A 19,964-nucleotide genomic window follows, 5' to 3' on the forward strand; every position below is an offset into this window, starting at 1 on the left:
TGGATAAATTATGTTTCTTCTCCACTGTAAAGTCGTGTTCAGATTGAATTTTCAAGCTTTAAATTGTTCTAATTTCAAAAGTTGGATGAGTAGAGTAGTGTTAAATTAATTGCTGAGGTACCTAACTCTTAAATGATTAGGCATTAATTAAACCAAAAATTATAAGCATATAATATTATCAAAATTTTTATATTAAAGGTATATATTGTGGATGTGGTCGTCAAACTTTTATACTTTTTATATCACACTCGAATCATGTGAATAAATTTAATAAATAAAAATAAAAGTGGTATTTTCGACACTCAAAATTCAAATATTTAATAATTGAAATACTTATATTTACACTCATAAATTTATGCTCTATTTACATAAATTATCGATATTTTTTGCTTAATTATAGAAATGGCTCCTAATAATTAAAAAGTATGGGTAGTTTGTGTAATTTTGTTGACATTTTTCGGAACGTATGTGTAATTTTTTCAAAAGTAAAAATATTTTTGTGCAAATAATATTTAACTTATATTGATTTATTATAATTTTTAAGGCGTATTTGTTTACAATACAGTGAATAATCAATTTGTTGTCTAAAAGTATTCTGACTAAACCAAAACATAGAAACGCGGTAGAGTGTTCAAACTTGAAATGACATTATTCTGATTGCCAAAGAAATCAAGAAAAGAAGGCCAACATACTCCAAACTTCCCATTCGGATTCCCCAACACACCTGCAATGAGGAAGTTGATACCAAAGTTCATCTTCATCACCCTATCTGTTGTTTACTGCTTTTTAGCCGTTGTCGACGGCACGACGATTGTCAGAACATTCAGTATGCAATACAACACATTTAATGCATCACACTATAACATCTTTGAGGTTATAAAGCCTGCGACTATCAGCAACAATGCCCTTCAGTTGACTCCGGATTACGCCTCGCCCGATTTCGACATGTACATGACTTACAATTCAGCAAGAATCCTCCTGAAGCAGCCTTTCAAGCTGTGGGACGACCATGCAGGAAAAACTCACCTGGCATCTTTTAATACTTCCTTTCTGATCAATGTTTACAGGCTTAGAAATGATACGGCAGGCGAAGGTTTGGCTTTCGTGATTGCCCCGGACCTCCTCCTGCCTCCCAACAGCTTTGGCCACTTTCTTGGCCTGACGAATTCGATAACGGATAAAAGTGACAGCAACAAGTTGGTAGCTGTGGAGTTCGACACGTTCAAACAGTCCTTTGATCCCGATGACAACCATGTGGGCATTGATGTTAACAGCATCAGGTCCATCAAGACCGAGTATTTGACGCCCCATAACATTACGATTGCCCCCATAGGAGCCAAGTTTTACAATGTTTGGGTGGACTACGATGGCCTAAACATGGTCATTGATGTGTATATCGTAGAACAGGCAACGCGTAACGGTGCAACCCCAATGAAGCCTAGCTCCCCCATATTGTCAGCTTATTTGAACCTGAGAGATTATGTAAATCAGCATTCTTACTTTGGGTTCTCAGCATCTACAGGGAATGAATCCCAATTGAACTGTGTCTTGCGGTGGAATTTGACTGTTCACTACTTACCTTCTGGAAAAAGGCTTGATATATGGCAGAAGATAGTGCTGGCGGCTGGGATGGCGGCACTGGCACTGGTCGGTGCAGCCGGGTTCAGATGTCTTTTCCACAAACAGAGGGCAGCATCCTCAAAGAGCAACCTGCTAGGGAGACTCAAATGTCTGCCTGGAACGCCGAGGGAGTTCAAATTCAGGGACTTGAAAAAGGCAACAAACAGTTTTGATAAGAAAAGCAAGCTTGGACAGGGAGGTTTTGGAGTGGTGTACAGAGGGATGTTGGCTAAGGAGAATACAGAAATTGCAGTAAAGTGGTTTTCCAGGGAAAGTATTAAAGGGCAGCATGATTTCTTGGCCGAGCTTACCATTATCAATCGTCTCCGGCACAAGCATCTTGTCAAATTACTTGGTAAGTTAATTCCGCATTTGCAAACTTTTACAGTTCATATGTCCTTTCAATTCATCTGACGCTCCATATTTACATATACACGCTACGTGCATATTTAAGTTTCCTAAAAATTGTCAGGGAAACTGGAGAAAGATCCAAAAGAAACTTAATTATGCAAATAAACATTTCAATAATCCAACTACTATCTGTTGTCAAATGTTCTGTCAAAGTATAGGATTTGAAACATGATTAACAACTGATAGGGTATTAGCGGTGAAAAAGAAAGAAATGTAAAAGAACAAGAATGACTTACTGATGCATAACAAGAGGCGGATGCGTTTTTGGATCGTTTGGATAGGTGTAAGTCAAAAGTTTAGTGCTTTGGTCGAGTGGTTTGATGACGGAACTTTAAAATGACCGTAACTTTTGATCCGGTTGGAGTTACCGGAGGTGCTACCTACCATTTCGATCGTCTTCAAGAGGAGAATCCAACTCCTCACCACTATTTTCGTGAGGGCAGTCAATCGTTGTGAAATTGTATCGTTTCAACCACTGTTTGGACTATTCTTATATTTTCTATTTTTCAGTCGATTTTTTGTGTATTTTTCCTATTTTCTGTGGTTACTTTTGGGCTTGATATTTTTCTAAAATGCTACAGTAGTAGGGTATTTTGGGGCCGAATCTTGCGGGATTTTGAGACACTACAAATTTTAGTTCGTTCTATGCGTGTTTAAGAGAGTCATCAACAACAAACTATTTTTACTTTTGTTTCTCTACTTTCAAGATTATTGAAGATGTGTTCTTGTTATTTTTTGCTTTCAATTGCTCCATCACTTGCTTATTTGTACAACAGGATGGTGCCACAAGAATGGGAAGCTACTACTCGTCTACGAGTACATGCCGAATGGCAGCCTAGACCAGCACCTGTTTGTTGGCCCAAACAAAGAGGCTCTGGAATGGAATCTCCGGCGCAAAATCGTTTCAGGGGTTGCTTCAGCCTTGAACTATCTTCACAACGAATATGACCAGAGGGTGGTACACCGAGACCTTAAAGCCAGCAACATTATGCTTGATTCCGAATTCAACGCCCGGCTGGGTGATTTTGGCCTTGCAAGAGCATTGGACAATGAGAAGACCTCGTATGCAGAGGCTGAGGGAGTGCTAGGCACAATTGGATACATTGCCCCGGAATGTTTCCTTACGGGAAAAGCCACACAACTGTCTGATGTATATGCTTTTGGGGCTGTGTTGCTGGAAGTAGTCTGCGGCCAGCGGCCCGGTACCAAAATTGCTGGCTTCCAATTCTTGGTTGATTGGGTTTGGCTGCTGCACAGGGACGGCAGATTACTTGAAGCTGTGGATCAGAGGTTGGGCGATGATTATATTGCCGAAGAAGCTCAGAGGCTGCTTCTGCTAGGATTGGCATGTTCACATCCTAATGCGAATGAGAGGCCTAATGCACACGCTATCCTTCAGATCATATCAGGGACGGCGCCGATGTCTACCGTTCCGCCTTTCAAGCCGGCGTTCATATGGCATGCAGGCGGACCGGGGGATATGGATTCTGTTAACACAATGTCAATTACAAGTTCAAGTCTTGTTTCAGAATGGAGTCCACTGGAATCTATACAGAGTGTGTAATGATGGAGACATCAACTCTCTTAGTATAGTGTGTCTGAATGGGAAAAGACTATGTGCAGTATGTGTTCCTTGTTCACTTAATCTTTCTCCTTATTGTTACCATGCTTAAGTCTCATCTAACAGGCCTTATTTCTATCAAATTTGCACTTAGGGAGGAGATTGTACGACAAAATGACGACCAGAACTTGTAACCTTGATCGAATTTGGTAAGATCTTGGTTGTTGAATAGATCAAGCAAATTGATCAATAACATGTCAAGTGGACATATTTGCTGTGTCATGTTCGACCAGATTTAATTTGGATTAAAAAGAAAATTTGTAACGAACATAGTAGTAATAATTAAATAATTACCAAGTGTATAATAGTCAATTTTTAATAATGGAGGTTCACCATAAATATATACGTCCTACCATATAAATAATTTTCAACTCTCTATTTACTTCACGCACACAGAGTACTTTTGGTTAGGTCTGTAGATACCAAAGCCATACCAAGATGATCTGAAGACTATAGGTCCAAAATCCCCAAATCATTTTGTGATTTACTGTTCGAAGCTGTATTTTCAGCATCTTTATGATCATTACTATCATGAGTCAGAACATGTTATCAAAATCATATATCGCTTAGAGTGATATTTACATATTATTTCTCAGCACAATTCTCATATTGATGGAGGAAGTCAAGCCTACAAATGATTTACTTGAAATTGGTATTATTCACATTACTTTTTATTATTTAATTCCCCTCAAGTATTAGGTATTTCAAAAGTGACCCCACAAGTAGGGACAAATTCTGTTTCTTCCCCACATGTAAAGTCGATGTTCAGATTGAATTTCAAGCTTTAAATTGTTCTAATTTCAAAAGTTGGATGAGTAAAATAGTGTTAAAAGTGATTGCTGAGGTACCTAACTCTGTCAGTCGTATTGCCGACTCCCAAAATTCAAATATTTAATAGTATTATTTTCACATAATTGAAGTCAAGTTTTTCGAGTCTTGACAGCTCCAGACAAAATTATGTAATTACTACTTAACTATAATGAATAAATCAATTCTAATTGACTAGGAAAATAAGTTTAATTTACTGATCAATTATTACAAAAAAAGTTGCTAATACTATATTATATACACATATAGAGTATGTTTTAATACCTAACACATATTGCAGCGTCTATATATTTTAATACCTAATTAGTGATGGTGCGATAGATTTGGGTGTAACGCAGCAGTGGATGCTACTACTACATTAGAATTGTCGTTTACACTTGCACATCCTTAAAAAATGCTCCATTATACCTCTTTATTAGGATTTACATGAAAAATACTGATGTAAAAAAAAAATACATAAACTTTTAAATTTATCTCTTATTCAACATTCTGTATCATTTATTGACAAAAATTCCCTATATGGTAATACTTTTTTATACTTGTAAAAGGATAAATATAATGCATAAAGTATAAAGTTAAAAGGATGTAAAGGGGTTAGCATTTAAATCCAAACGAAAGGGATATAACTGTAAATAAAGAATTTTCGGAAAAGTGCGAATGTTGTTCTTACGTATTAAATGGAAATAAAAGAAGTCTATATCTAGATTATAGTTCACTAATATCCAAATTTATATAAAATAATAAAGTATCTTATCCAAATCCAAGAAATGAGCTGTCACAATGAACAGACATTTCTTATATGAAATTATGATGGTGCAGAACTATTATGAAATTTTATTAGTTTTATCAAAATGCACATCTTGGAGTGATTTACTACTTTTATTTTCCATTGATGTCATTTTTAAGTTAAGTTTAAATACACAAATGCTCTTTAATTTCTGTAAAATTACAATTACATTATTTGAGATTGTAGTTGTAATTACAAATACACAATAACAAAAGTTCACACAAAAACCCTCTAAAGTACATTACACCTAACGCCTTCTAAGGGGACGTAATCTTTAAACTTAATTTCAAGAACCGTCAATGTTCCTTATCAAAATTTAGATTTATGTTGTTTATCTTTTAGCAGAATCACCTTATTTTTATTAAAAAAAGAAATCCACTTTTCTTTTGCTATAATTAATTCTACCAATTTAGAAGGTGGTAATTTATAAAATTTGTATAATTGGTATGAAAAATTTTGAATTTAGTCGAATCAAAAAATAACAATGACTAACACGTTTATATAGATATATATAGACATAAGAGAGGCCACTGCCAAGAAATGGAAGAAGGGTATGGTATGTATGTGTGTGCCGACACATAAATGAGAAACAACTTAGGCAAGTTCCAAGCAATGGAGCAAGAGGTAGGTAGACATATATATATGTATATGCAAATTCCGAGAAATGCAAGAAGAAAACAAGATGTAAACCAGAATTTTTATATGGACCTGGCATAAAATATCAACTTTCCCCATCATGCCAACGTGCTGTATGTTGAAGGGAATGAAGAAAAGAGATATAACATACTCCAACGAGTATGCTCCTTTGGTTCCCCCAATCCACATGAAACGATGAAACTTACTGCAAATTTTATCCTCATCGCCATATCTTTTCTCTACTGTTTCCCAGCCGTTGCCGAAAGTGCGAACCTCAAAACTTTCAGTGCAGAATACGGCCATTTCAATCCATCACACTACGAAATCTTTGAGGTTATAAGTCCTGCACTCATCAACAACGGTGCCCTTCAGTTGACCCCAGATTATTCTGCTGTTGAAGAAGACATGATGATGACTTACAATTCAGCAAGAATCCTCCTAAAACAGCCTTTCAAGCTGTGGGACGACCATGCGAGCCAACCCAAGGTAGCATCTTTCAATACTTCCTTTCTGTTCAATGTTTACAGGATCAGAAATGATAACACCACAGGTGAAGGCTTGGCTTTCTTGATTGCCCCTGACCTCCTCCTGCCCCCCAACAGCTTCGGCCAGTTTCTCGGCCTGACGAATTCAATGACGGACAACAGTCACAGAAACAAGTTAATAGCAGTGGAATTTGACACGTTCAAGCAGTACTTTGATCCCGACAACAACCATGTGGGAATTGATGTGAACAGTGTCAGGTCCATCAAGACTGAGTCTTTGACACCCCACAACATTACTATTGCCCCAATAGGAGCCAGGTTCTACAATGTTTGGGTGGATTATGATGGCCTTAATAAGGTCCTTGATGTGTATATGGCAGAACAGGCCGAGCTTAATGGTGCCATCCCACCCAAGCCTAGCTCCCCCATATTATCAGCAGATCTGAACCTGAGAGATTATGTAAATCAGTATTCTTACTTTGGGTTCTCAGCATCTACAGGGAATGACTCCCAATTGAATAGTGTAATAAGGTGGAATTTGACTGTCCACTACTTTCCTGATCCTGATAAATCGCCTGATAAATGGCCTGATAAACGGCAGAAGATAATGCTGGGGGCTGGGGTGACGGTGCTGATGCTGGTGCTAGTGGGTGCAGCCGGGTTTGGATATTGTTTCCTCAAGCAGAAAGAGGCATCCTCGAAAAGCAACTTGTTGGGAAGACTGAAATGTCTGCCTGGAACGCCGAGAGAGTTCAAATACAGTGACCTGAAAAGGGCGACCAACAATTTTCATGAGAAGAACAAGCTTGGACAGGGAGGTTTTGGAGTGGTGTACAGAGGGTTGTTGGCTAAGGAGAATACAGAAATTGCAGTAAAATGGTTTTCCAGGGAAAGTATTAAAGGGCAGTATGATTTCTTGGCTGAGCTTACCATTATCAACCGTCTCCGGCACAAGCATCTTGTCAAATTACTAGGTATGTTAACTTTTTGCAGAGTTTTTATGATTCACAAATCCTTCCTTAATTTACTCAGCATTCAACTACTAGTTTCAATCTTCTATTCCAATTTGCTGTTTCATCTTATATTACATGGACTAATTACACCACTTTCCCCTGCTACTGAAAAAAGCTCCCTTTTTGTTTTGAGAATTACAATATCCTCCCTTATTGCTTATTTCCTACTAACAATTACCCCGGTAGTTAGCAAATTTGGCGGAATCCAGTCATGTCACCACCAGACTTCTATAAACTTCTGAAAATGTAGAGCTAAAGTCAGTTTACAACTCAATATCATCTATGTGAAATTTCCACACTCAATAATCAATGTATAACTTAATCTAATAAATATTTTGTCTTCTCTGATACCTAGTCTTAACCCTGGCCATTAAGCTGTCTTAGGTTTGCACAAATGTGGTAAATTATATTTTCTAAACATAAGGAACCAATTCACTTGAAGTATCGATTTACAGAATGAACAACTGATAAAACAGTGATGCTTAAAAAAGAAAGAGATCAGAAAGAAAAAGAGTGACTTACTTATCTGTTAAACAGGATGGTGCCACAAGAACCGGAAGCTCCTGCTCATCTACGAGTACATGCCTAACGGCAGCCTAGACCAGCACCTTTTTATTGGGCCAAACAGAGAACCCTTGGAATGGGATCTCCGCCACAAAATCATTTCAGGGGTGGCTTCAGCTCTGCACTATCTTCACAATGATTACGACCATAGGGTGGTACACCGAGACCTTAAAGCCAGCAACATTATGCTTGATTCTGAATTCAATGCTCGTCTAGGAGATTTTGGCCTTGCAAGGGCGCTGGAAAATGGGAAGACCTCGTATGAAGAGGCTGAGGGAGTGCTAGGCACAATGGGATACATTGCCCCGGAATGTTTCCTTACGGGAAAAGCCACACAACATTCTGATGTATATGCATTCGGGGCTGTGTTGCTGGAAATTGTTTGTGGACAACGACCTGGGACAAAGATTGCTGGCTTCCAATTCTTGGTGGATTGGGTTTGGCTGTTGCATAGGGATGACAAATTACTTGAAGCTGTGGATCCAAGGTTGAGCGACAATTATACAGCTGAAGAAGCTGAGAGACTGCTTCTGCTGGGGTTAGCATGTTCACATCCTATAGCCAGTGAGAGGCCTAAAACACAGGCCATCCTTCAGATCATATCAGGAACGATGCCAGTGCCTACAGTTCCGCCCTTCAAGCCAGCTTTTGTATGGCCTGCAGACGGACCAATGGATATGGATTCAATCGGAACAATGTCAATTACAAGTTCAAGTTTTGTTTCAGGATCAAATCCACTGGAATTTCGTACAGAGGGTGCAATGTCGGACACATCTGCTCTTTTGGTATAGCAGCTTTATCGAAAAAATCTCTCAGCAGTTTATATTCTTTATTCTCCTCTTTTCCTCCTCCTTTGACCGCATAGCCTTCTTCTCTAACAAATCTTGTTTCTATCCCATTTTCACTTATGTAGGAGATTATCCGACACTGACTTACTTTTTCACTTGTTTGGAGGACAAAATTATATTCATAAATTCATTATTATGAAGGAAAGAATCATATCTCAAATTATTATTGGAAACTAAACTAACACAATCTTAATTTCTTACGTGGTACCTCGTAGGAAGAGAGATGGACCTTATATACAAGACTAGATAATTCCAGAAATCACTAAATTTAGCTGCTCGACTCTTTACTGATACTAGTCATTATTCCTGCAATATCTACATAGAAAAACAAACAAATTAGACCATTGAACATAGTAACGAATTCAGGACTAAAAAGCAACATAAAACCTCGCTCCTCCCAATCAATACGCGCACGCAGACCACATATCAAACATGTCATGGACACTCCCGGCTAGAGAAGTAAGAGCCAAAGACAACGCGGAACTCAGCAGCTACTACAAGCCCACAAGACTATAACACTCGGCAAACAAAACAGAATTTATAACAGAATGACCAATCTGAGATTTTGAGTGTTGCATGCCACACTTTGGCTGAATGTGGTTTACAGACACGCACATTGGTTGACACATGCAAACGTACACACTCTCATTCACATTCCAGTTCAAGAATCCTTCAGCCGACCCCCCAAATCCCTAGAAATAACAAGACGTCATATCAATCTTCCAACCCAAACCAAATCACCCGCAATGTGATAAAAAACAGATCTTCAATCATCTCAGCTCAAGAAGTAGTACAGAACTAATTAACCACCAAGAGCTAAACTTGCTACCTTGATGATAGGAGTTCTTCCTCCTTACACTTAATCTATGTAATGAAAATTAAAAGAGGGAGTATTCTTGTAAATTTTGCATGTAGTAGATGAAATTTCTATGATTTAACACAATTAAAAATGAAATTTTATTTTTTTGGTTAAAATCAGCATTTTTTGTTCAAACCCTAAAGGAAGAGGTTAGGTGTAAATAGAGAATTTTTGGACGGGGTGTAAGTGCAATTTTTTCTTTTGACGGAAAGAGAGCAATTAATTCAAGAACACAACTTTAACTACATAAAGTATGAAGTGTAATTACCACCATCTTTATAGAAAAAAAGCTTCTCAATTTTCCTGCTTTCAAAGTTAAAAGTGACTCAAAACATTAACGTCATATTCATTCAGATCATCACAATTTTGTTTGCCGGGAAAACTGGAAAAGGTAAGGATGATTGGTTCCAAAAAAAAAGAAAGAAAAAAGAATAAATAAATAACAAATACATCACCACAATGTATAATATCTGCAGATGTTAAAATATGATCAAATACCTCATGAGGTTGCCAACACTAGATTGCAAACATCGACTCTACCACTGCTGCTATTCAAGTTTGCCAGTGAACAACAAAGTCATTACATTAATACAGCATCAGACCTTCAAGAATGAATATTGTATCACTGCCGAGAATTGGTAATTTGGAAGTATTCTGATTGCCTAAAAGGCAGAATCCATATACCTGCATAATCTCAAGACGAATCATAATATCCAGATTTTGCATTTTCTATCACAGAGATCGGTCTCCAATTTAACTATAAACTTTAAAATACTTAAGCATATTTTCATGTTAAGCCAAGAATACTATGGGCCACAAACACAAACCATCAGCAGAAGATTCAGCAAAATAACGCTGGACAGAAAAAGTACTGACATACTATGGCACTCGTTGGGAGAATACACAGCCTTCTATGCTGTTTATTTCTAGAGTGACAAGACCAAGTTCATTATTTAAAATGGCCTCATGTTGAGGCAGCCATCCTCAAGCAGAACGACAAAACATCAACAGAAGAGTGAACAATGTCACGACAATGTAGAGATTTTTCCGTTCCACTTTCTAGGGTGTTCGTAAAATCCCTTCCAGGACGTGAATCAAAGCAGATTCTGACCCTCGTCCTGGAAGGATTCAGAAGATGGTCCGGGCCCTTTTAGAGTCCTTGTACTATCTTATAGCTCTTTAGCAATCTATAAGGCTGCCAAAAGGACTATTTATAGAAGGAAAAAGAAGATAAAGAGGCAACTCAATAGCTACATAACTCAAGTCCGGACTCTAACTCTAGCATCTAACATCCATCTAGCTCAGAACTCATGGCTCAAAGAAGGAACTCAGAGCATCTAAACATCTAACTCTGGGAATAGATAGGTAGTGCTGCTATTCTATTCTTCCTCGGAGTCAGAATAGGCAGCTTGCTAGTGGATTGCGTTCAAGTTAAGGCAACCATCCTCTGGAAAGAAAGCCAAATTTTTTCTTTATCTAAAGCGTTCATGTTAAACCCCATTTAATGCGTTCGTTATTAAATTGGGAAACAACAATGTAACATTCTTTGTTTCTTTTTCAACACTTACAAGCACAGTTCTTTAAATTAAAACGCTTTCATGTTATACCAAACACAATATATCAACACAAGATTGAATAGGGTTAGAACAATGCAATGTTCTTTTTGTTTCTCTTTGTAGAGTGATAAGACACAATTGAGCCACATAAACAAGAAACAAGAACTAGAAGAATAATGGAAGAACTAACCAAGAAGCCAGACGGAAGATGCAAGAACTACCACAAACCAGGCAACACGAGAGCTTCTATCCACCATCTACCTCAGAGCAAGAGTGAAACTCCACCTTTGGTATGTCTTTCCAGTTTTCATTAGTTACAGTACAAGCAGAAGTTGACTAGGATGAGAACACCATCACCTGTTTCTGTTTCTCTTTATATAGCGGCAAGGCCTAGTTTAGCTGAATGCACAAAATCAGCAGAAGATTGAATGCAGCAAGAACAAAATAGCCTTCTATATGTTCCTCTTTTCAGAGAGACAAGAAGAATGTGTTTCCCTTTTGAAATGCATTCATGTTAAGCCAACATCAATTCGGCCGGTAGCACAAACATCAGTGGATGATTAAATAAGGTAAGAATAAATGGTTCTGTTGCTCTATACAGTACAAAGACCATGTTCGGTTGATTAAACAAAGTATCAGCAGAAGATTGAATGGAGATAGTAACCTTCCTTTGGTTTCTCTTTCAAGAGAGACAAGAACAAAGTTCTTCACTTTAAAATGCTTTAATGTAGCAGGGATAGAACAATCAAAGAACAATATTGTTCAATTTCTCTGTCTGCATGAAACAACCAAGTTTGGCCTTGTATCAACACAAGATTGAATAGGGAAACTAAAATGCTTGCATGTCCAAAGCACTTCTACCCACCTGCCACCTCAGGGCGAGTGTGAATCTCCGTCACTGGTATGTAAGGACAAGACCTAGTTTAGCCACATTCACAAAATCAGTAGAAGAATGAATTCAGCAAGAACAAAGTAGCCTTTCATATGTTCTTCTTTCATAAGAGACAAGAAACATGTTTTTCGCTTTAAAATGCATCCATGTTAAGCCAGTATCAATTCAGCCAGTAACACAATGGAAAGAAATTAAGAACATGTTAACTGCATAATCGGTTGCCTTCTTCAACTAACTGTTAGTCTATCCAGCACCACGCAAAGTCACGAACCGTCCCTCGTAGAGTGTATATAAGCACAGACCTCATCACAGTCGCCATGGCAAAAGTCCTCCAAATCAAGTGCTGGAAAACCATGTCAATCGCACAACAGCATTTTCTAAAATACTTGCGCTTTAAGTCACAAATAAGATTAGACGATAACCTTTAGACACTTACGTGTCATCATATACATTTGACTTCCCAACACTTCCGAATCCCTCTGGATCAGATTGAAGATAGCAGACAAAAGTTATAACTGTTGGAAAAATATTTGGTTTCAAGCAATCGAAACGACGTTTTGAAATAATACAATCGGATTTAGAAATCAAAAGCAATAAAGCCACGTTGGAACAAGTAACATAAAGCAATTAGAGACGCTATTTATGACAAGAAATTTAAATCGAAAACTTACAACGAGAATTGTATCGTAACAATTCTCAGTCCAATTTGAAGTCGTTAATTTTTAACCGAATCGCAGAATAACTGCTTGCCTTGAAGAAAATATACGCCCTATATCAGCAGCGCACCGGGTGCAACGTAATTTCTCCCAAGATAAGACGGTTACAGTTCTTTCGGTTTTAGTACTATACCGGAAGAACACCTCGATCAAACACTCAGAAGCTTATCGAAACAAGAGACTCAAATACCAGAATTTGAAAGAAATACGAATGCCAAGTGAAAAAGGGCAATCGAGAGTGTTTAGGGAGAAGTGAGAATGTTGTGTATTCTCAAATGAAAAATTGCAGCTATATATAGAGGTCATTTCTTCAAGATGAATGCAGGAATTGAACACGGCATGAATGACCTTCATTCCAATTTGAAGGTTACAACATTAATCCTCCAGTAACGGCAGAATTGCAATCAATTCATACTAGAAATTGAAACAGCTGCATTGTGAATTGATTTTGATTAAAGAGGATTTTGATTAAAGAGGCAATTGAGTATTGAAATGAAACTTAATCCAAATGTGTTGTGGTAAATCAAAATTCATTTTTCCTCCCTCATCTAAATCTTTGAATTTCAAGAAATCAGAATAAAATTTCAACAATCCCCCACAAATTCATAGATTTGAACTCAAGTTTCCATGACTTGCTTTCAACAATGGTACCTTCTGCTTTGAACCACTGTCTAAGTTATATGACGTTAGTTATCACCAGGTCAAATGGAACTAAGCCTTGAATTTAAGCCTGTGAGTGTGACAACGTCTGTCAGTAATAACAAGCCACCAGCTTTGTGTTGATCTTTAGGGTTGACACTTAGGCCATGTATCCTGATCCTATTCATGAATGCTTTCAGGAATAACCCAATTCCTTAGTTGCGGCCAAAAAACGACATTCACTTAGTTGGGCATCTCCAAGGATGCACTGCTATCATCTCGTCTTATAAGACTTGACCACATTCAGAGATGAACTCTTACTATACTTGCAGTAGCAGTACCTTCCAGAATTTCAGGGGACAGACTCCAGATACAAAGTATCAGTCTATTTGGTGCTTTGACATACCCTTACGACTTGTTGATACCACATTGAACCTTCTTTGTGGGATCTCCACTTAAAAGGTTGGGTTGCCGTCGTAGATATATCACTCATGGGTTTTCAGTCCCATCCCCAATCTGGACTTATGAACTTGTGACAGATTCAATCCTTTCGTCAAAGGATCAGCCACATTATCCTTTGTTCCCACAAAGTCAATGCCCATTACTGTGTCCGACACTAATGCCCTTATAGACTTCAGTCTAACTTGGATATATCGTTTGGTCTTTTGATTGTATTTACAACTCCTCACCTTTGCTATTATGGTTTGGCTATCACAATGTACAACAATCGGTGAAAGAGGCTGACTTACAATGGAAAGTTGTGATAACAACCCAAATAGCCATTCTGCCTCAGTACCAGTCGTATCTAACGCACATAACTCGGCTTCGAACGTAGACCGGGTTATCAAAGTCTGTTTTGCAGACTTTCAGGAGACTGCACCCCCACCTAAAGTAAAAACATATCCTGAACACCCATTACTCCCGTAGTTATTGGCTATCTAGCTAGCATCACTATATCCCTCAAGAATTGTAGGGAATCTGCCATAATGTATGGCCAGTGACACCGAGCCCTTTAAGTACCTTAGTACTCTATCCAAAGCACCCCAATGGATTTTGTCAGGACAACTAGTGTATCTAGCTAGCTTAGAGACAGAAAAAGATATATCTGGTCTCGTGCCATTCGCCAGATACTGTAAGCTCCCAATAATTTGGGAATACCTTAGTTGTGCAACCGGAACACCACTTTCATTTTTGAATAAAGCTACAGAAGGATCATATGGTGTTTTAGCAATTCTACTATTTTGATAACCAAATTTCTCAATTATCTTCTCAATATAATGAGATTGAGAAATGACTATCCCATCAGTTGACCGAGTCAACTCGATGCCAAGAATCACATTAGCCTCACCCATATCCTTCATTTCAAACTTATTTTTCAAAAATGACGTGGTTTCGGTAATAATATCTAGACAAGATCCTATTAACAGAATATCATCCACATACAGGCATAGAATTATCATCTTATCTCCTTTAACATTGCAGTATATACACTTATCATTCTCATTTACAGTGAAGCCAAATGCAAAAATAGTTTTGTCAAACTTTTCATGCCACTGTTTGGGTGCTTGTTTAAGTCCATATAGAGACTTAACAAGTTTACAAACTTTATGCTCGTTACCATGAGCTACAAACCCCTCAGGCTGATCCATGTAAATTTCTTCCTCGAGTTCACCATACAAGAAGGCCATTTTCACATCCATCTGATGAATCGGGAGATTATACACCGAAGTAAGTGCTATAAACACCCAGATTGTAGTCAATCGAGCTACCGGAGAATAAGTATCGAAATAATCTATTCCCTCCTTTTGTTGAAACCCTTTAGCCACCAATCTGGCTTTAAACTTATCTATGGTCCCATCAGGTTTCAGTTTCCTTTTAAAGATCCACTTACACCCAATAGTAGTACACCTCGGAGGGAGATCGACTAGCACCCATGTTCCATTGAAAACAATGGAGTCTATCTCACTTTTGACAGCTTCTTTTCTTAGAAGCCATAACATCTTTGAAAGTAATCGGATCATCCTCGATGTTGTAAGTGACAAAGTCACTTCCAAAATCCTTGATAATCCTAGCTCTCTTACTCCGTCTAGATTCATCTGACTCCTCATGAGTCTGATTAGAACTACTATGACTAACCCCCACATTTGACATCTTTTCCACATGTTCAGGAATAGATGTGGAGGCAAGTGAATCATGAAGCGAAACATTTGAAGGTATTCCTATTTTTAAAGGAAATACATCTTCTAGGAATACAACATCACGAAATTCGACTATTGTGTTGACCTCAATGCTTGGCATTTCTGATTTAATAACCAGAAATCTTAAGGTATAACTTGTCTCCACATAGCCCAAGAACACAACATCGACAGTCTTAGGATCCAATTTCTTTTGTTTGTCGTTCTGGGACTAGCACTTTTGCTAGGCACCCCCACACTCGAAAGTATTTGAGACTTGGTTTCCTACCTTTCCACAACTCAAAAGGAGTACTCGTATTGTGTTTCAGAGGGACACTATTCAGAATATGGCAAGCCGTATTCAAAGTCTCTCCCCACAAATACTTTGGTAACCCGGAGGTTAGTAGGAGATTGTTAATCATGTCATTGAATGTTCTATTCTTTCATTCAGCCATTCCATTAGACGAAGGGGAATATGGAGGAGTCTCTTCATGAACAATGCCACAAGTTTGACAATATTCATTGAACTTACTTGACTCATACTCTCCTCCTCTATCGGACCTTAGTCTTTTAAGTTTCTTACCAGTTTGGATTTCTGCTTCATTTTTAAACAAAATAAATTTGTCTAAGGCTTCATCCTTATTTTTCATGAGAAACACATAACAATATCTACTGCAATCATCTATAAAGGTGATAAAATATCGTTTGTGGTCACTGGTCAAAACTCCATTGAACTCACAAATATCAGTGTGAACTAAATCAAGTATTTTCGAATCCCTTTCAATTGATTGATAGGGTTTCCTAACTTGTTTAGCTTCTACACAAACTTTGCATTTGTGATTTCGTTCAATATTTTGACTAGGAATTAAATTCAAATTCATCATTCGTTTGATCGAATTGAAATTTAAATGACCTAACCTACTATGCCACAGAGTAGAAGATTCAACATTCAATATAATAAAATCAGAAACATCAATTTTATTATTATCAACTCGAATATTGAACAAGCCATCGTCTAAATAGCCTTTACCAACAAAAATACCAAATTGTTGAATACAACTTTATTAAATTTAAAAACCAATTCATATCCCTTCATAACTATTACAGAACCACTAATGATGTTTCTTCTGACAGTGGGTACATGGTGAACTCTTTTTAGCGACAAAATGCGCCCTGAAGGAAATTTCAAGTCCACGCTTCCTATCCCAAGTACTTCAGTTGTACTGGAGTTCCCCATGCTTACTGTCCTTCCACTGATGGCCTGATAACACACAAAGAGAGATTTATCAGCACAACCGTGAACATTCGCTCCAGTGTCAATCAACCAATCATATGGTTCGTAAATAGTCAGGAGTTCGGGTTGTACAGTTACATACCCATCAGTTGCTCCTGAGGTGCTACCGCCGCTAGAACCTCCCACAACCATGTCGACAGCTATTTGCCCAATCTTGGCCTTTTTATTAGGACAAAGCTTGGACCAGTGTCCAACCTGCCCACAGTTCCAGCATGGTTTGTTTGCTTTTGGTTTCTTACTTTTGGAGGCCTTGCTTTTATTGATGGCTTTCGAGTTCGTGTTAATCTTATTCACTTTCTGTTTCTCCACTATAAGATTGGCTCTTGGTTGATGTTCAACAGACATCTTGTGCGTTTGATTTCTATGTTCTTCCTCAATACAGAGACAATCTCCCTTTCTGATGCTTGAGTGTGATGCCAAAATTTTCCCAGAATTTGGGAAATTTGTTCACTATGAACATGGCCACAAACTTCTCGGGAAGCTTCATCTCAGCATCAACCAGAGCATGCTCAAGGTTGATAATTTCATGAGTCTGTTCGGCTACAGACCGATCCTCAACCATTTGATACCTCATGAACTTGGAAACAAAATACTTTTCGAGCCCTTGCTCTTCAGTATTATATTTTCGGTCCAACTCATCCCATAGAGACTTAGCAGTGTAAGAATCGGAATAATAGACATCGAAGAGCATATTTGACAAGGCTGACAAAATTGCTCCTCTGCCTATTTGATCCCTTTCTGTCCATTGCGCTATCTCAGCAGTTTTGGGATCGGTATTAGTTGGTTCAGGTCTGATCACCTGAATCACTGACAAGAGTTCTTTCATTGTCAATCGAATTTTCATTTGTTGTTGCCAGCGTTTGAAAAATTGGCTCGAAAACTTGTCCGGTAAACCGGTCAAGTCGACCTTTTGTGTGATCGAAATTGCAATAGAAATCGGCTCGGCCATCTTTAGTATTTTAGGAAACTAAAAGTAACGTTTAAAAAAAAAAGAGTTTGAAAATAGCGTTTTCCAAAACAGTTCCAACGACAAAATCCGATTTTTCAAAACCTGTATATTTTCTTCAAGATTGTTGGAAAAATATTTAGTTTCAAGCAATCGAAACGACGTTTTGAAATAATACAATCGGATTTAGAAATCAAAAGCAATAAAGCCACGTTGGAACAAGTAACATAAAGCAATTAGAAACGCTATTTATGACAAGAAATTTAAATTGAAAACTTACAACGAGAATGTATCGTAACAATTCTCAGTCCAATTTGACGTCGTTAACTTTTAACCGAATCGCAGAATAACTGCTTGCCTTGAAGAAAATATACGCCCCGTATCAGCAGTGCACCGGGTGCAACGTAATTTCTCCCAGAATAAGACGATTACAGTTCTTTCGGTTTTAACACTATACCGAAAGAACACCTCGATCAAACACTCAGAAGCTTATCGAAACAAGAGACTCAAATACCAGAATTTGAAAGAAATACAAATGCCAAGTGAAAAAGGGCAATCGAGAGTATTTAGGGAGAAGTGAGAATGTTGTGTATTCTCAAATGAAAAATTGCAGCTATATATAGAGGTCATTTCTTCAAGATGAATGCAGGAATTGAACACGGCATGAATGACCTTCATTCCAATTTGAAGGTTACAACATTAATCCTCCAGTAACGGTAGAATTGCAATCAATTCATACTAGAAATTGAAACAGCTGCATTGTGAATTGATTTTGATTAAAGAGGATTTTGATTAAAGAGGCAATTGAGTATTGAAATGAAACTTAATCCAAATGTGTTGTGGTAAATCAAAATTCATTTTTCCTCCCTCATCCAAATATTTGAATTTCAAGAAATTAGAATAAAATTTCAACAATAACTCCATCAATACCTAGTTTCACTGGATCTCCCACACCCATAAACTTATAGAAATCAATGCAAAAGTTTCAGCAATACCCAGAGAGCATGTTCGTTCCATAAAAGCATAAGGCATAATCCACAAAGCATAGACAAAGAGATTAAAAAAAACAAAGAAAGAATTATAAGAAAATTGAGAAAGGAAAACCCAAGGAAAATTAACACACAAAACAAAAGATGCAGCAGTAAGAACACAATTGAGAGGGGCATATATGCCATCCCAATTTGGCCCGCCAAGCTATGGGTCGGATGTGTTCCATGCCCGACCCAACTGCAATTAATCAAACAAAATGATCCATAGATATTAGGCTAATGAAACCATGCATAGGATCAGCGAAACCATCTTATGAGCGACTATGAATCTGGATTGACATAAATACTATAAAGAATGACTTGGATATGCATATACAAACAAGACGAAGCAGTACACCCGTGGACAGCATGAGACAGTTTGAGTTTGTTCTTCAACACGTGCAATGGCTGATGCATCTCTGCATTTGCACCACCTTCCGAGTCAGAAACCACTCCTGGTGAACTGGCCCAATGAACTTAAAGATCCCCAAGAAAATCAGGACATACGCAATTGAGGATCCACTACACTCGGAGTCTCAAGAGCCCCATTTGCATGTCTTGCCCTGTGTTCAGCATCGCTCTCATCGTGTCCTCAATGTTGGATTATATTTTTACAACGAGAAAAAACAAATCCTCAATATCAGTGTTGGGGCTTATAACAAGAAATGATATCTCACTGCATTAGTCATGCTAGGTACCTGGGCAACACCAAGCTAGTTCACAGCATGAGTGCGAATATTCACAAGGCTTTGATTTGTCACCACCAAAGCATCGCTGCTGCGCCTGCAATTTAATTGTACTTTGTTGTGCAGTATGTGCCTCGGCATCTTTGGCCTTTCTGATCAAGGAAGACTGCGACCAACAATGGTGGTAAAAAGAAACCAAGCAATAAAATAAACCGAGAGAGGCGTAGGTTTGGGAACAATGGGCACGAGATGCAAGCACCGCCATGGCTGCAAAACCCAGTTGCATATATGACCCACAGAGAGGGTCGCATATGGCGTCCGGATTTGCCCCGCCAAGCTACGGACCGGATCTATCCCATGC

The 19,964-nt window shown here is 38.1% G+C and overlaps 3 protein-coding genes and 1 long non-coding RNA gene across 55 annotated transcripts in view; 2 read left to right on the forward strand and 2 right to left on the reverse strand.

The window, feature by feature from the left end:
* The first annotated feature begins 624 nt into the window (after positions 1–624).
* On the forward strand, positions 625–4,193 carry LOC105176510 (putative L-type lectin-domain containing receptor kinase S.5). 2 transcript variants are annotated; one of them, XR_016063739.1, is made up of 3 exons: positions 625–1,975; positions 2,808–3,653; positions 3,747–4,193. XR_016063739.1 is itself a non-coding variant. In XM_011099330.3 (2 exons), exons 1-2 carry the CDS (start codon positions 730–732, stop codon positions 3,593–3,595), a joined length of 2,034 nt encoding a protein of 677 aa, XP_011097632.1. In that variant the 5' UTR covers positions 625–729; the 3' UTR covers positions 3,596–3,704. The 2 variants fall into 2 exon arrangements, 1 of the variants encoding a protein (XP_011097632.1); XM_011099330.3 differs by lacking the exon at positions 3,747–4,193 and having other exon boundaries at positions 2,808–3,704.
* A 1,563-nt stretch (positions 4,194–5,756) lies between these two features.
* Positions 5,757–19,964, reverse strand: part of LOC105155340 (retrovirus-related Pol polyprotein from transposon TNT 1-94) — a 51,207-nt gene continuing 36,999 nt past the window's right edge. For 38 of the 50 annotated variants that reach the window (XR_016063578.1, XR_016063579.1, XR_016063600.1 and 35 more), the window contains 2 exons: positions 7,924–19,769; positions 5,757–7,154 (listed from right to left, as the gene is read on the reverse strand). This is a non-coding gene — a long non-coding RNA (retrovirus-related Pol polyprotein from transposon TNT 1-94). The remainder of the gene's footprint in view (positions 7,155–7,923; positions 19,770–19,964) is intronic. The other 12 variants (XR_016063623.1, XR_016063608.1, XR_016063605.1 and 9 more) reach the window with 12 other exon arrangements.
* On the forward strand, positions 6,099–8,976 carry LOC105176498 (putative L-type lectin-domain containing receptor kinase S.5). 2 transcript variants are annotated; one of them, XM_011099318.3, is made up of 3 exons: positions 6,248–6,389; positions 6,506–7,362; positions 7,939–8,976. In XM_011099318.3, exons 1-3 carry the CDS (start codon positions 6,373–6,375, stop codon positions 8,754–8,756), a joined length of 1,692 nt encoding a protein of 563 aa, XP_011097620.1. In that variant the 5' UTR covers positions 6,248–6,372; the 3' UTR covers positions 8,757–8,976. The 2 variants fall into 2 exon arrangements, with proteins under 2 accessions (XP_011097619.1, XP_011097620.1); XM_011099317.3 differs by having other exon boundaries at positions 6,099–7,362.
* LOC148784601 (uncharacterized) lies at positions 17,317–17,892 on the reverse strand. Its single transcript, XM_088876907.1, has one exon. It carries the CDS (start codon positions 17,890–17,892, stop codon positions 17,317–17,319), a length of 576 nt encoding a protein of 191 aa, XP_088733033.1.

The sequence above is a fragment of the Sesamum indicum genome, linkage group LG13 (genome assembly GCF_026168435.1).
Source record: "Sesamum indicum cultivar Baizhima isolate 11 linkage group LG13, ASM2616843v1, whole genome shotgun sequence".
In the NCBI taxonomy this organism is placed as follows: Eukaryota; Viridiplantae; Streptophyta; class Magnoliopsida; order Lamiales; family Pedaliaceae; genus Sesamum; species Sesamum indicum.